Raw genomic sequence first — 15209 nt, forward strand, 5'->3', positions numbered from 1 at the left:
AAATGTGACCTCACTCATGCCTTGCATGGTTCCTGTAAGACTTATCTTTTATATTCCAACCCATTCCATTAGCGTTCATTCCTACCTGCTGCTCTTGCACTGGTTTCGTGGTGTGTGCATGAGCACTAAATATCTTTATGCAATTTCCCTCCATTTAAATAGCACTTTTGTTCTTCCTTCCAAAATGAAGGATTTCATATTTTATTCCCTTTGCCAACATTTGGTCGCCCATCTAACTTATAAGTTTCTATGTAAATGACTTGTCTTCCCGTCTCAACTTTTTTTCACACCCAATTTAGGGCAATCCACAAATTTGGCTATTATACATTTACAATAGATTTGAAGAAAGCAAACCACTGTAGCATCCATAGTTTTCTGTCTGCACCACACTAGACCAAAACCACTAATATGAAAATGACCTTATTTCTAGTCACTGCTTCCTGCCTGCTAGTTAATCCTTGAACCATGCCAATCCTCCAACATCTTGGGCTCTAATAACTTAATATTTTCTTAATGAAGGCCTTGCTGTCTTCTGAAAATCCAAATACATCAGCTAGTTCCCATCAATCCACTTTAGTCAGGATTTAAAAACTCAAATTGTCAGACACCATTTTCCCTTCATGAAGCTTTGCTGATTCTGGTTAGATTATTTTCCAAATGTACTGATAATTCCTTAGTAATTGATTCTGTAACATTTTTGAAAAATACAAGGCTAACCAGCTATAGTCACTCACTTTTTGTCACACTTCCAATTTGAAAGAAGGTATCACAATGACAATTTTCTGATTTTCTGGTATTTATACATAATCTAACAATTTTTGAATTGACATCCTTTCCTAAAGTGTGGCTACTGTTTTAAGTGGTTTATTATACTAATCCTTTCAGTGCCTACATTTTCTTGTTGTTTTTAAACTCCACCCAAATTCTGTCGACACCTTGAGCCTACATCCTCCCTCATAATTTAACCATGACAGTGTTATACTACTAAGTCCAAATAAGAGAATATCTGCAGATGCTGAAAATCCAAGCAACACACACAAAATGCTGGTGGATCTTAGCAGGCCAGGCAGCATTTATGGACAAAAGTACCCTCAGAAGTACTTTTTTCCCCACAGATGCTGCCTGGCCTGCTGAGTTCCTCCAGCATTTTGTGTGTGTTACAACTAAGCCCTTTTATGAATAGGATCATTCAGTTTACAATTAAAATAATAATTTTACTGTGTCCAGCAATATTACAAAGATAGACCACATGGATTTGGTGATGTCCTTGAATCCACACTTGTTACAGATAATCTCTGCACTTGGAAGTCCAGCAGATATGGGAATGGTAAGGTTGATGTATCACTTCTGATATTCAGTAATTTGCTTGCTATGATACCTGCAGATCAGTTTTGGAATTTTAAGATGCCAGGTTATTTAAAGACATTTAATATTTAATCCCCCAGGTAGTCAATGAAACTTTTCTGCTCCAGAACTAACTCAAGGAAGAATCCAATTATGTACTCTGTGGTCTCTATAGTGTAATGCTTACAGGTTTGAAGATCAATTCTGAATTAGAAATTGATTTAGATTCAATCTTCTGAATCTGTCAGTATGAGAATCAACATATAGGATTTCTGCAGGAAAAGTGATCCTTATGGTCATGGTCTTATTGCATGGAACACCACCAATGGCCTGCTACCCTTAATTTCTCAATTCATGTGCAACTACTATAATCTATATTTCAAAGTGTAAAGGCACAAGCCTGAGAGTTACTTTAGTTTAAAGGGCTGAACACTTTTGGCAGCATAATTCAGACAATACAAGACTGGCAACATGACATTTAACAGCCTCAGTGTTCAACTGCTATGGTCATTTGATTTTTAAGTCTTGTAATGATTAAAAATGGAATCAGAATAGCACAATGAATGTTTATGCTGATGTCTCCTTCTGTGAATTAATAATCAATATTTGATATTCCTTCAGTAAATTATCATCCAATTTTTAAAATTCCATATAGAACACCACTTCAACACTATAACATTTTCTCATTTTCTACCCGCTGCAAAACATGCTGCACTACAGAACTTAATTTTGGGACTAATAAACAGAATGTGCATTTTTCACTTTACCCGATGTGTTTTGTGATTAAATAGTTCAATGGGAAACAGGAAGACTTGAAAAGGAAAAATATCAACACAAACAAGTTATTTTCTGAGGTTTTTTTCCCCTTCAATGCATTGCTGAAAATTCAGATTCTTTCTCAATGAAAAAGATAGATCAGACAGCCATCAACTAAACATCTATGGCAATGACTTTAGCTGAGGCACAGATCCATTTCAACAAGTACAGCAGCATTCTACACTTCGGTCACTTGAGCATCTATTAACAACTGGAAACATTAAACTTGCAATACATCTCAGCTACAAAGCATCACAGATCAGGAACATTCTACATAATTTTTGGGGGACTTCTGGATGAAATTAAAATTAATAGTTGAAGGTCCACATTTAGAGTTACCAATATATATTTTCACTTAATTTAGAATACACTGTTGGATGCTACTGCTAATAAAATCCAGGCTACCAATATTATCAAAATCCAAGGAACCTACTGCACTTTACCTTGTGTAATCTGAATGGAGTTTCCAAGTCCACTATACAATTAGAGAACCTGTTACCTTCCTTAATCACTAAAGAAATAAGCAAACATTTCATAGAAAAACAAGAGGCAAACAAGATTTTTTTTTATTCCTCGTTTGTACATGGGAGTTGTATAACAGTCCAGAACGTTTTCTAAAAAAGTTGGCAGGTCTTTAAATGTAAAGAGTTTCATTTCTACATTAAAGTTGAATATCAAAGCAGCATTAATTTGAACTGTTTTCTATAAACCATTCTTTTAATCTTAAACTAGCAGCTTGGATTTGTAGCCAATACACCACGGGTCAATTATAATTTTAGCCCACTTAACAGAAAAGCCAGTTTGTACCATGTCATCAATAACTGACTACAGAATGTTACTATTCAACCCCCAAGTAACATCTAGAGAAAACAACTGGCACACTGCTGTCAACATTAACATTTCATCTGGCCACATACAGGAAATACAGTAGTGCTTTACTGAATGAAGCTTCTGTCTAATGACTGAAAAACAAGAATCCCTTTATTGAGTGTCACTTTTACAAAATTATTCAAGAATTTCTAAGCTAGTGACAAAACCTGGAGTGCAGTGAGGCAGAAAATTAGAATCAGCTAACCCTGAAAATTTAAACTTAAACCAAAAAGCAAGTGAGCCGCTAGATTTGTTGTTTTAGTCCCTCTTTTGCCCAAATTATATTACTTGCTGGTAGTTAATGTAGCCATTTAGCAAAAAAAATTAAACAATTTATTTGAATTTAGGAATGTACAGATTGGATACTGCATATTATAAAACTAAAAACTCTCAAGCTGCCTACAATATTGTCAAATCAGTAGTTTAATTCAATATTAAAAAAAAAACACAAAAGCTCTATTCAGTGTCTGACAATTAAGAAAGGGAGGGAGGAAACATAAATAAGGCTTTAATTTGGCAAATTATGGTGCAAACCACAGCACCATCTTCAAAAAGCAGCTCCCTCCTCCTGGGCTCCAGTTGCCTAAAAAGTAAATACAAACAATAGTTACTGAGAATGTTGTAACAAAATCACTAATTTGAAACAAAATAATAAAGGATTGTGTCCTAAAATAATCCTACACTTGAAGAACATATGACCACACTTAAAATTTCCAAACAAAATGACAACCAAATTCAAAAAGGTAAATGTGTGACAGCAGATTGGGGAAGCGGCGAAACTCATGTGTTGCAGGAACCCAGTGGGTCATGCAGCACCCATAGAGAGGAATGGACAGTAGGCCAAATCCAGATTAAGGGTCACAACCCAAAACATCCAAAGTCCATTACCCTCCATACATGCTGTCTGTTCCTCCGTCATCTGGTGGAGCAATACACAAAGGTAAAATCTGTGTCCTCTCCATCCCCACTGAGTGTAGCCCTCCATTCATTTACACATTTCAGAGTTTAGTTAGAATAATCTCAACCATAGTGAAGGTTGCATGGGATTTTGGAACTAGCCAACAGTCTGCTCCAACAATCAAGGACTGTAAGGGTACAGCATCAGATTACATCTGTTCCACTGTCAGTCATGCAATCTGCAATTCTAAAGAGACATTGTTTATTCCCTCAATGTGCTGGAGGATGAAATGAGTTTGCATTTGAGCCCTTACCAGGTAACAGCAAATGCCATACTTTCATAAATAACTCCCTATATGAACCAAATCTGCTCCATTTTTAAAAGCTGCGAAGTCTGAATCTGTGCAACATTTGATACAATGGCAGTTAAGATACAATTGAGCAAAATGAAATCTCCAAATACTAAAGTCTTTGATAAGAGCTCAAAATTCACTTGAGGCAAAAACCATGGCATGTGGAATCAATAGCTAAATGGGCTACAGCAAAAAGTGTGCAGAGTACTTTATATAACAGTCTTAATAGCAAAGGGATTTTCAAGGAACCAATACTGCATCTGTTAGGTAAACAGTCAAACAATTTGAAGGAATATCCATAGAGCGGATACGGTAGAACATTGTTTCAGTGGTATTGCTGTGAACAATGCAACTTTTTTTTTGGAAGTTGAGGGATAGCAGCTGATTGTAAAATAGAAGGGTATTAAAAATCATGAAACAACATAATAAAAAAAGACTTGCATCTACAGCACTTTTTATTTCTGTTAGAATATCACAAAGTTCCTAAAAATCAATGAAGTATTTCTGAAGTGCAGTATTCATTGTAATGTAGAAATCATGATACCTCAATTTGCACACCTCGTTCCCATAATCATTGCTAACAAAACTTTTAGCAACTTTATTTCCATGCAATAATTGTTTCATTTCAACTTCAATTACATAATAATCAACCAAAGATTCACAAGCATGTTGCTTGGTTAGGAGGGCTCTAGGTTATGGAGAGAGATTGGATAGGCTGTGTCTGCTTTCCCTGGAGCAAAGTAGTTTGAGAGATAGCAGGATATGAAATTATGAGAGGTATGGATGATGTGGAATGCTAGAGTCAGCTTGTCAAAAACGGTGATATCTAAAACCAGAAGGCAGATGTTTAAAGTTTAGGATGGAATGGAGAAGATTTAAAGGAGGCCCAAGGGGTGACTGCCCACCCCCCCACACACATAGGGATATTTTGGAATGAGCTGCCAGAGGTGATGGAGGAGGCAGAAAGTGTAACAACATTTAAGTGGAATTTGGACAGGTACTTGAATGAGCAGGGATATGGAATTAAGGCAAGAAAGTGGGATTTTTAGAGATGGACAAGATGGCCGGCATTGGGTTGAAGGGCTTATTTCTATGCTGTACAACTCCATGACTATGTATATAGGCAGTCAATTGTCAATGTCATTAATAATGGCTACTTTTTGAAGTTGAATCTTTAAAAAAAATATTAAAAAGTCATCTATTCCAATTTACAGTTACATTTTTCAAATCAAGCCAACTTAAGCTCAAATGCAGATATTACTTTATTCAATTCTTCATTCAGTTTTCTCTTCCTTTACGACTTTGCCTCCTCTCACAACTAAAAGGAAATTTGATTGATAATAAAGAAAATATTAACTATGAAGTGCAAATGTTAAATTAGAACACGTAAACCAGAATGCAGAAGGAATTCAATATTTACTATGTACCTTTTGTTCAAACTGGAAAATAACATTTTGAGAGTTTTCCCTTCTTTTTGAGAACTGATGAATCAAAGCTTTCAGTAGCTGCTGCAGGTGAATTATATTCTGATCAAGATCCATTGTTTTCTTCTTGTTATCTAACTGTTCCTGAAAAATGTTAGAATGAGTGAAAACTTATTCAATCATGAATTTACAGCAAGTTTGCTGTTTTGTACAGTTAATCTTCTGGAAACGAAATTCTGATTAAAAACATCCGATTGTTGGGAAATCCCGATGGATCGGCATCTGACTTACTGATTAGTTGGCCAAATGTGAATTGTGGTTAAGAGTGAAAGAGGTATGTGGCCAGAGATAGGATGTCTGGACCACACCCAGACCCAATGCGAGAATCAGAACATCTGGAGTCACATGTGGATTTGAAGCAGAGGTCTGCAATGGGATCCGGAACGCCAAGATAGCCATAATTATTTTCACTATTAAAGGGAATTATGTTGAATTGGGAGTGTTGAAGATAGTAGCAAGTAGATGTGATGACAGAGGGGGAAAGAAAAAATCAATTTCCCTGGCACTTTTCTTTTTTAAAGGAATAATGTTTAATCCACACACAAAGAAGCTACATGTTTGCACCTTCTCAATGCAGGATTGCTTTCTCTCTCTCTCAATTCTGAAATCAGTTCTTTTCTTACAGCCTTAGTCCAACACAAGCTTAGCAGAATGGCTATTACAAGATGCAGAGCAAATAAAAAGGTAAATCTCAATATTGTACAAATGTAATAGCTCCAAGTGAAACTGCAATTCTGAAGCTTCCTGCCAGTTGTTCATCACTCCTGATATAAATACATTCATCTACTGGACTCTTTGTGAAGACTTGGTGGAGAGTGGGTATGATGGAGAAGATTAAAATATTTCTAAATATTTTTGCTGAAAAATCTGCACTGACTCTGCACCAGATTTGACTTGCCAAGCTCATTCATTGAAATGGAAAGGAACAGTTACAGAGATTCAGGTAATTTCCTTTTTTATTTGATCTTAATTTTTAGTTCTTTTTTATCCCCCCAATCCAGAAAAAAATCAGCATTTTTCTTTTTCACTTCTAATAGTTTTGAATATTTGTGAATTTCAGAAATTCACAAACATTCAATTTTCCTTTGAGAACTAGCAAGCACTTGATTGGTGATTTTAACAGCTGCAATTTCCAGGACACAGCAGTTCATGATAGATGACTCTCAAGGACTCACTCCATTTTAGATGGTAATTGACTTTTTTTAGAGCTACTTGTCAACATGACATGGGGCGTGGAGCTATGTAGCTTGTATTCAGTTATGTAATACTCACCAAGATTCATACACACTTACTTCTGAAACTTCATTATTTTCAACGATCCCATCTTTTATAGTTCTTGCTATTTCTGCTTGAATCATGTTCAAATATTCTTGAGCCTGTAAAAATAAAAACATTTCAAAATTTTCAGTATGAAAATACTTCAAGAAAAAAATTTATAGAATGTGAATATTCAACAGCTGAGATTAAATCTGCCGTTACACATATCATGCACCAGTTTTGTAGCAGTTCCTCAAGACCGAACCAACAATTCTGCTAGAATGCAAGATTCAAAAAAAACCACAAATGATTACATCAATCCTCAACTCTGCCTTCCATACTCCCTGACAAGGGAGCTCTTTGCAAGCTCTATTCTCTAATCCCCCTTAAGAGTAAATATTTCTTTTTTTTTTAAAATACAAATATTATTTATGCAAGATGCTGACAAAGCCAGTACTTGTTTATCCCAAAATGGCCTGAATTGAGAAGGCAGTTAAGAATCAACCACTTTAGTGGATTTGGAATGACATATATGGGGAAAGGACAGTATTTTTTTCTCTTTGAAAGACAAACAGCTGGCCTTCAACAACATCCAGATGTTTTACAATGACTATTACAGTTGCTACATTTTAACTTTCTGAACCATTCATGTCACTATCAAATACAAACATCTTTGAATCAATGGTCTTAGCCTCTAAATGTTAGCCAATAACTTAATTATACTACCATATTAAAAGTTAGCACCTCCGCTCTGTCCGCCACAACGGACAGGATCTCCCTGTAGCCACCCAATTCAACTCTGCTTCCCACTCCCATTCAGATATGTCCATACATGGCCTCCTCTACTGCCACCATGAGGCTAAACTCAGGTTGGAGGCGCAACACCTCATATACCATCTAGGTAGTCTCCAGCCCCTTTGTATGAACATAGAATTCTCCAACTTCTGGTAATTCCCTCCCCCTCCCTTCCCCTATCCCTCTGTCACTCTGCCCCCTCCCCCAGCTGCCTATCACCTCCCTCATGGTTCCGCCTCCTTCTACTACCCATTGTGTTTTCCCCTACTCCTTCACCTTTCCTGCCTATCACCTCCCTGCTTCCCCTCCCCCACTCCTTTATCTTTCCCCTTACTGGTTTTTCACCTGGAACCTACCAGCCTTCTCCTTCTCACCCTCCCCTCACCTTCTTTATAGGGCCTCTGCCCCTTCCCTCTACAGTCCTGACAAAAGGTTCCAGCCCGAAACGTCGACCCATCTTTTCCACGGATGCTGCCCGACCTGCTGAGTTCCTCCAGTGTGTTGTAAAGGTTGCTAGACAGCCTCTATCTAATTAAATGTCAGCTTTTTTCCTTATACAGGAAGACAACATCAATCCTGTTGACCTGTCTCAATAGGTTTAAGATCAGTGCTATTGCTATTACTGTACTTTCTCTTTTGTCTCACCTCCAGTGATTCCAGATACTTTTCTTACTGGAAAGCAGAACTTAACTACTTAAGACTTATCAAACCAAAGTTTAAGACAAGCTCTGCATTTAAAATCTCTTACTCCAGATACCTCGATTTTACTTTTTCTTTTGCTTAGTTTATGCTAAAGAATATACAATTTAGGAATATCTGAACATATACCAAATACAGTGGATTCCGGTTAACTGGAACACATTGGGACCAGTACATTTTGGCCAAATTAAGTGGTTGCTCCAATTAGCCGAAGTTTATAGAAATAGTTTTTAAAAAGTATTAAAAAAGAAACTAACATTTAACTAAGAAATTAGGTATTTACATGAAATACAAAACAAATTAGAACACTAACACCTCTACATACTATAAAACTGTATTGGTTCCTAATAGTTATCAATGGAGGAATTTATCCAGTTTATGCTGCCATGTTCTTTTGATTAACTGTAAATGAATAAAATCAGTGCAGACACCGAGTGCAGATAATGGACTGCCTTCATACAATGCTATTGATGATTGCATCCTCCAAATCTTCATTTTCATTGTAACATTCAAAATGATTGCCGATACCTTCATATTCTTCATTGCTCATAGCTTGAAGCAGTGAAATAGTTTCATTTTCACCCCTGGCCATTTATAGCATCTCCGAGCCTGAATGCTTAAAACTGCAGTGAGCAAAACAGTTCTGAATTATCTTGCTGCTTATTTCCTGCCAACTATCAGTGCGAAAAATCACTGCTTTTTAAACACAAGCACATGCAACTGATGCTATTTAAAAATTGTTCGCTCTAAGATGTAGTGTCTAACGGCCACACAAGTGTACACGCCTGACACTAGTTAGAATCTGTTCAGCAACAGTGTCCTGCACCAATTAAGAGGCACAGTATCCCAAATAAACAAAGGGAATCACGGCTATATTCGCGATTAGTTTTTGTTCTTTGAGAGTTGTCCCAAATAAGCGGCTGCCCTAATTAAGTGATGGCCCAATTCATCGGAAACCATTGTACAGCAAACAACATAAAAAGAAAAAATATTTAAGTCACATCTAAATTGCTTAAATAAATTTATGCTTTTTCCTACAAAGTATTTAATATCATACACTACATTTTACCTCATTTAGGTTGGATACAACTTCCTGTGCCTCATTCTGTTCAATCTTCAGCTTTATTGATGTTTCGCTTAATTGAGTTTTAAGCTGCAAGTAAAAACAAGGTAGAAGTTTGTTTAGTTAATCTGGTACCATTTGTCAGTCATTCTCCACTCTACCAAAAGCATTGTTCTCTTCACAAGGGGCATTGCTGTTGGTGGCCAAGCACTGTTTTTTGGTACCTCACCTTCTATCACTTAATGAGTAGATCTGTACACTAATCCGTTGGTATACAGACTGCAGTGGGTGGGGGTGGGGGGGGCAGGGAAAATAAAACTCAACTAAATTTGGCTGATCCATGTTTTAATAATTTGTGCACATTTCTGTGCAAGTTTTAGGCACCCTAGATTTTCTATATAAATTGTTTTAGATGTATTTTTTTTGCCTTCTCATTAATGTGTCAACAGAAAAGAGCAAATTTTAGAAAATTAAGTGTTAGAGAATTTTTTTGTACTATTAAACAGACAATTTTTCAAATAATAATTTGATTACCCTGTAGCTGCAATATATAGCCCAGCGCACATTTAAACAGGTGCTGATGATCAATGACATGATGAGTTGAATGAACTGAAACAGAAATGGGTGTAGAAGGAATCAAACTGAGCAAAGGACAGTAAACTAAAAGGTGATAGTGCAGCAGATGTCACAGTTTAACGTTCAAATCATCAATTCTTACACCATGGCAAGAGTGAGCATAGCAACAAGACACAAGGTGGTCATCCTGCATCAGCAAGGTCTCACCAAGCAGAAATTTCACAGCAGACAGGAGTTTCAAGATGAGCTGTCCAAGCTCTTCTGAAAAAGCACAAGGAAACTGACAAATTTGAGGACCAGAATTGAAGTGGTCAGCCACGGAAACTGAGTTCACAGCAGATGACAGATTCATCAAACTGACACCCTTTCTAAATTGGAAGTAGTCCAGCATTGCTATCAGCTCTGAACTCACAGAAACCACTGGAACCCAAGTACACCGCTCTACAGACCAGAGAAGTCTTGACAGAAGTGATCTTCATGGAAAAGTTGCTGCCAGGAAGCCATTCCAAAGTGGAAACAAAACCAGGAGGCTCACCTACGCACATGCAGAAGGATGGAACAATGGCAGCAAATGCTATATATTGACGCTCAAAATTTGAAATTTTGGTTCAAACAGGAAGCAGCATGTCTGTAGAACAGCTGGAGTGCACTACATGGATGAGTGTCTGCAGCGAACACTGAAGCATGCAGAGGTTCCTTACAAGTCTGGGGCTGCAGTTCTGCAAATGGACTTGATGATCTGATCAGAGTTAATGGAGTCCTCAATGCTGAAGTACAAGCAGATTCTCATCCATCACTCAATAGCATCAGAGAGATGTCTGATCAGTCCCAGCTTCATTCTGCAGCAGGACAATGATCCCAAACACACAGTAGGTCAAAGAACTACTTTCGGTGAAAAGAAGAACAAGGAGTTCTGCAATGAGTGGTATGGCCTCCACAGAGCCCTGTTCTCAACGTCATTGAAGCTGTCTCAGATTACCTGGTTTACAGAAACAAGTGAGACAACCTGTAGAAAAACTGCAGTAAGTACTTCAAGCTGCTTGGAACAACCTACCAGGCGATGTTCCTATAAAAGTGCACAACAGTGTATCTAAGAGAATTGATGCAGTTTTAAAGGCAAAGGTTGGTCACATGAAATATTGATTATAGTTTTTTTACTGTTCACTTCTCTTCATACTTTTTTTTGATATTTAGAAACTTTTCATTTATTTTAGAAAACATCTTCACTTTACAGATTTTTTTTAAGAACAGGAAATAAAGAGAAGATATATTAGTATCAGATCTCTCACCTGTCCTGTGGCTGTACACATTGAAAACCTCATTGATCTTGAGGGAGCCCTATTCTCTCCCTAGTTACTCTTCTGTCCTAAATATATTTGCAAAATGTTAGGATTTTCCTTCAACTTGTCTGTGAAAGTTATGACCTTTTTTGCTCTCCTGATTTCCCTCTTCAGGTGCTTATACACCCCTATACTCTTCAAAAGATTTTTTGATCCCAGCTGCCTATACCTGACAAACACCTCTTTTAACTCCTGTCAGCCTCGTCTTTCACTCTACCGGGAACATGAGCTATCTCACTTTTAAAAGTCTCATTTGCCAGATGTCCCTTTTCCAGTAAACAGCCTTCCACAATTAACTTTTGAAAGTCCCCGTTTAATATCAAAAATAGCATTGCCAATTTAATTGTGCTTAAAATGTTATTGGACTACACCCTGATTATGAATGTTCACATTGGGCAACATTAGGTGTGATTTTACTTCCAATGAAAACAGGTCAACACAGTTTAAATGCAACTACAAATGTGTTGAATCATCTCATCAAATGTGACTGTTTATTCTAATCAAAGGATTTAACTCCATTTACATTTGACGTATTAATTGGAAGGCAAATCAGTACAGGGCATGAAAATAAACAAAATCGGCAGATGCTGCAAATCCTAAATATTAAGGAAGTCAGAAGAATTCCGATCAGACAGCATCTGGGGAAAGATGTTGCCTCAACTGTAGATCTTTGTAGCATTTCTGTTGCTCTAGGGCACATGGTGTACGAATATCCACTTACATTAAATCTATGAAACATCTTTTAGGGGGAAAAATGAACATAGTTACAATGATTTTCTTACCAAATTTAGTTCTTCATTCTGCTTTGTTGCCTCAGCACAAGAATCATCAAGTTTTTTCTGTAACTCAGTCAATAGAACTTTGAGCTGAAATTATATTTAAAATCTAGTTTAATCTGTATCTGGGATGGTTGTATAAATATTTAAAATAGGTTAATACATTGTTGCAGTTTTAAGCCTTTTTGATTGTTGTGATAGAAATTACTTTTAAACATGAAAAGTTCAGACATTGCAAGGTCACCATCAGTTCAGTTAAATTTCTGCAGTTGTAACAATCCTAAAGAAAGTGTATACTTCAGTTAAGCAGAAGAAAATAGTAGGCTATGAAGTCAGCTGACTTCATATGACTCACTTCTCTGACTTCAGTTACACAAGTGGCTCTCTCCATTTCCACCCTTTCCAACTCAGATGCAAGATGATTGTTCCTTTTTGTAAGCTGCAAGGATTATATTGGTTTTAACGTGAATTATATGTAGAAGGCAAACAAATTTTAAGGACATTTACTTAACAGGACAGATTACTATCAAATCACTACTCTCACAACTGTTAAATTCAAAGCACAGTAACTAATTATACATATAAAATGGACCTGCTTCAAGGATCAGAATTCAACGCAATACCACTAAATGATTTTAAACATAAACTGCACCCAAGACAAGGAACCAAATTATTTTTGTCCATTAACTCGTGACATTTTTTCTTTCAATAACAGTCAACGAACACCACCTTGCTTTTCTTTGGCATTTAAAAAAATAGTCATGCCTGCACGATAATGCTGCAGTACCACAAAAGTAACAAATCTCATCACTACTGTCAATGACAATAAACCTCATTCTGATTCTATCCCACTCGCTACACCTCATGGACCCACACCTTCTACCCTCTCAGCATAATATTCATTCACTTGCACACAAAGCACTCGACCTAAATGGGGATGATCACAATTATATAAGATTAGAAGCCTGGCTCACGGACGGTGACATCTTTAAGCTTATTGAAGTCCTACACCAAGCTTCAATTCCAAAATTTGCCTGGTGTAAACTATTGCAGTTAACATGTGGCTACCACTAAAAAAAATAAATAATCACACCTTGCATCTTCTCCCCTTCTTCAGGAAACCTCTTTTAAATCATCTATCCTACTTCCCCACCTCTAAACTTAACCTCTTAGAAATAAAAAAAAACTCTAGATCTCACCTCAAATAACTTACTCACAGGTATTATACTCCCTTTCCTTCCTTATCTTTTGCAATGGACAGCTCCTAACAACAGCCTTAAATCCATCCATTATACTTTATCCACCCACCATCGGTTCACTAATCACCCTGGCACTCATTTCAACACTCTGACTTTCCTCTTTGCACTGACCATTTCCCCTCTCCACTCTTAGTCCTGATGAAGGGTTTTGACCCAGAGTAATGACAATTCCTCCCTTCCATATGTTATTCGGTCCACTATTTCTCCAGTGGATTGGGGATTTCAGCATCTACAGTTTCTGGTCTCCTAATATCAATCATCAATCTCTGTAGAAACCCATCATACACTCCCCCCACCTCCAATCCTTCTGCATTTCATCTTCCTCCATGTAAAATTTTGAACACAAACCCTTTATCATCCTTTGTCTGTAAATGAATCACAATGTCCTACTTCAGTAATGCTTCCTTTTCTTCGGCCCTGTGTCCTTCAACTGCATCCTCCAAACCTCTTTTAACCATACTTTGTCAACTTGAACCCAAAATGAATTTCACTGGAAAAACATTTACAGCTGTATGTAGACAATACACAAAAATGCCTGCATCTATTTCCTGAAGATCCACTTACACTTTCTGTTTCTGTGCTTTCAAGCTTCAATTTTTCCAATTCTTGCTCCAATGTGTAGACTGATGACTGCGACTGAAATGCAATGCAAAGCATTAAAAACTTGTGTGAGGAGACGAAGAACATCTTATTAAGAGTTTAGAACTTTAATCTCATCAGCACAGCTGAAATAAACTTCACATTTTTGTTTTATTTAGACAGTGAGTTGGATAGATCTATGGAAAAAGAGACCTACCCATTTATTGCAAGTGGTGGTGCTTGAAGGGGTTAAGTAGCAAGAGAGCGGTACGCTATTTCCATTATTTTTGTTTAAAAATATCAAAATAAACTACTCAAAGATAAAATGTGCAATCTTCTTCATTCCTACATTCACAGTCAATGCATTACATAGCTTTCTATTACACTTCTTCAAACAAAAAGGACTCTTGCCCCTCATGTGGCCCCGTGAGTTGGTATACCACTGCTTTAATCAAGAGGTTTCCTCACCCAACCAGGTCTCTCCCTGTCTCGTAGCAGAAGAATCTTATACTGTGGTCCTTCCCCATCAAGCCCTTGTAGTGGCTACAGCAAGTTTCCATGCATCCCTCTGTATGTACTCCTGCAGCCTGAAATGTGCCAGTCGCCAACATTCCTCTACACACGTCAATGTGCTGGAAGACCAACAAGTTTCAGGCAGGCCAAAGGGCACTATTCACTGAGTTGATGGATCTGCCAGCAGCACATGATGTTCGCCTGTGTCCCCTTGGGTACAGCCCATAGATGAGAGTCCTCTGTCATGCAGCTGTTAGGGACAAAGAGTGACACAGGCCCTTGCATATTTCTCCACACCCTCTTCACAAACTCACAGGCTGCAAGGAGGTGAGCTAATGTCTCATCTCCACTACAGTGATCCCGTGGGCAAGGACACAGTGGGGCTGATGGTCTGAGTATGCAGAAAGGATCTGACTGGGAGGGCCCCTCTCACCACCAGCTAGGCAAGATCTTGGTGCCTGTTAGTGAGATCTGGCAATGAGGTATTCTGCCAGATGGTGTGGACAGTCTGCTCAGGGAACTGCACCACAGTCTCCATTGAATCCTTCTCCTGCAGAGTCTGCAGGACACCCCATGTTGACCATGCAT

General features: G+C 37.6%; 1 protein-coding gene across 5 annotated transcripts in view; it reads right to left on the minus strand.

The window, feature by feature from the left end:
* Positions 1-2707: 2707 nt before the first annotated feature.
* ktn1 (kinectin 1) overlaps positions 2708-15209 on the minus strand; it is a 127124-nt gene continuing 114622 nt past the window's right edge. For all 5 annotated transcript variants that reach the window (XM_072268308.1, XM_072268316.1, XM_072268324.1 and 2 more), the window contains 7 exons: positions 14094-14165; positions 12626-12709; positions 12277-12360; positions 9585-9668; positions 7057-7140; positions 5708-5848; positions 2708-3613 (listed from right to left, as the gene is read on the minus strand). In XM_072268308.1, the coding sequence (XP_072124409.1) occupies positions 3578-3613; positions 5708-5848; positions 7057-7140; positions 9585-9668; positions 12277-12360; positions 12626-12709; positions 14094-14165 (585 nt within the window). In that variant the 3' untranslated portion in view covers positions 2708-3577. The remainder of the gene's footprint in view (positions 3614-5707; positions 5849-7056; positions 7141-9584; positions 9669-12276; positions 12361-12625; positions 12710-14093; positions 14166-15209) is intronic.

This window comes from Mobula birostris, chromosome 1 (assembly GCF_030028105.1).
Source record: "Mobula birostris isolate sMobBir1 chromosome 1, sMobBir1.hap1, whole genome shotgun sequence".
In the NCBI taxonomy this organism is placed as follows: domain Eukaryota; kingdom Metazoa; phylum Chordata; class Chondrichthyes; order Myliobatiformes; family Myliobatidae; genus Mobula; species Mobula birostris.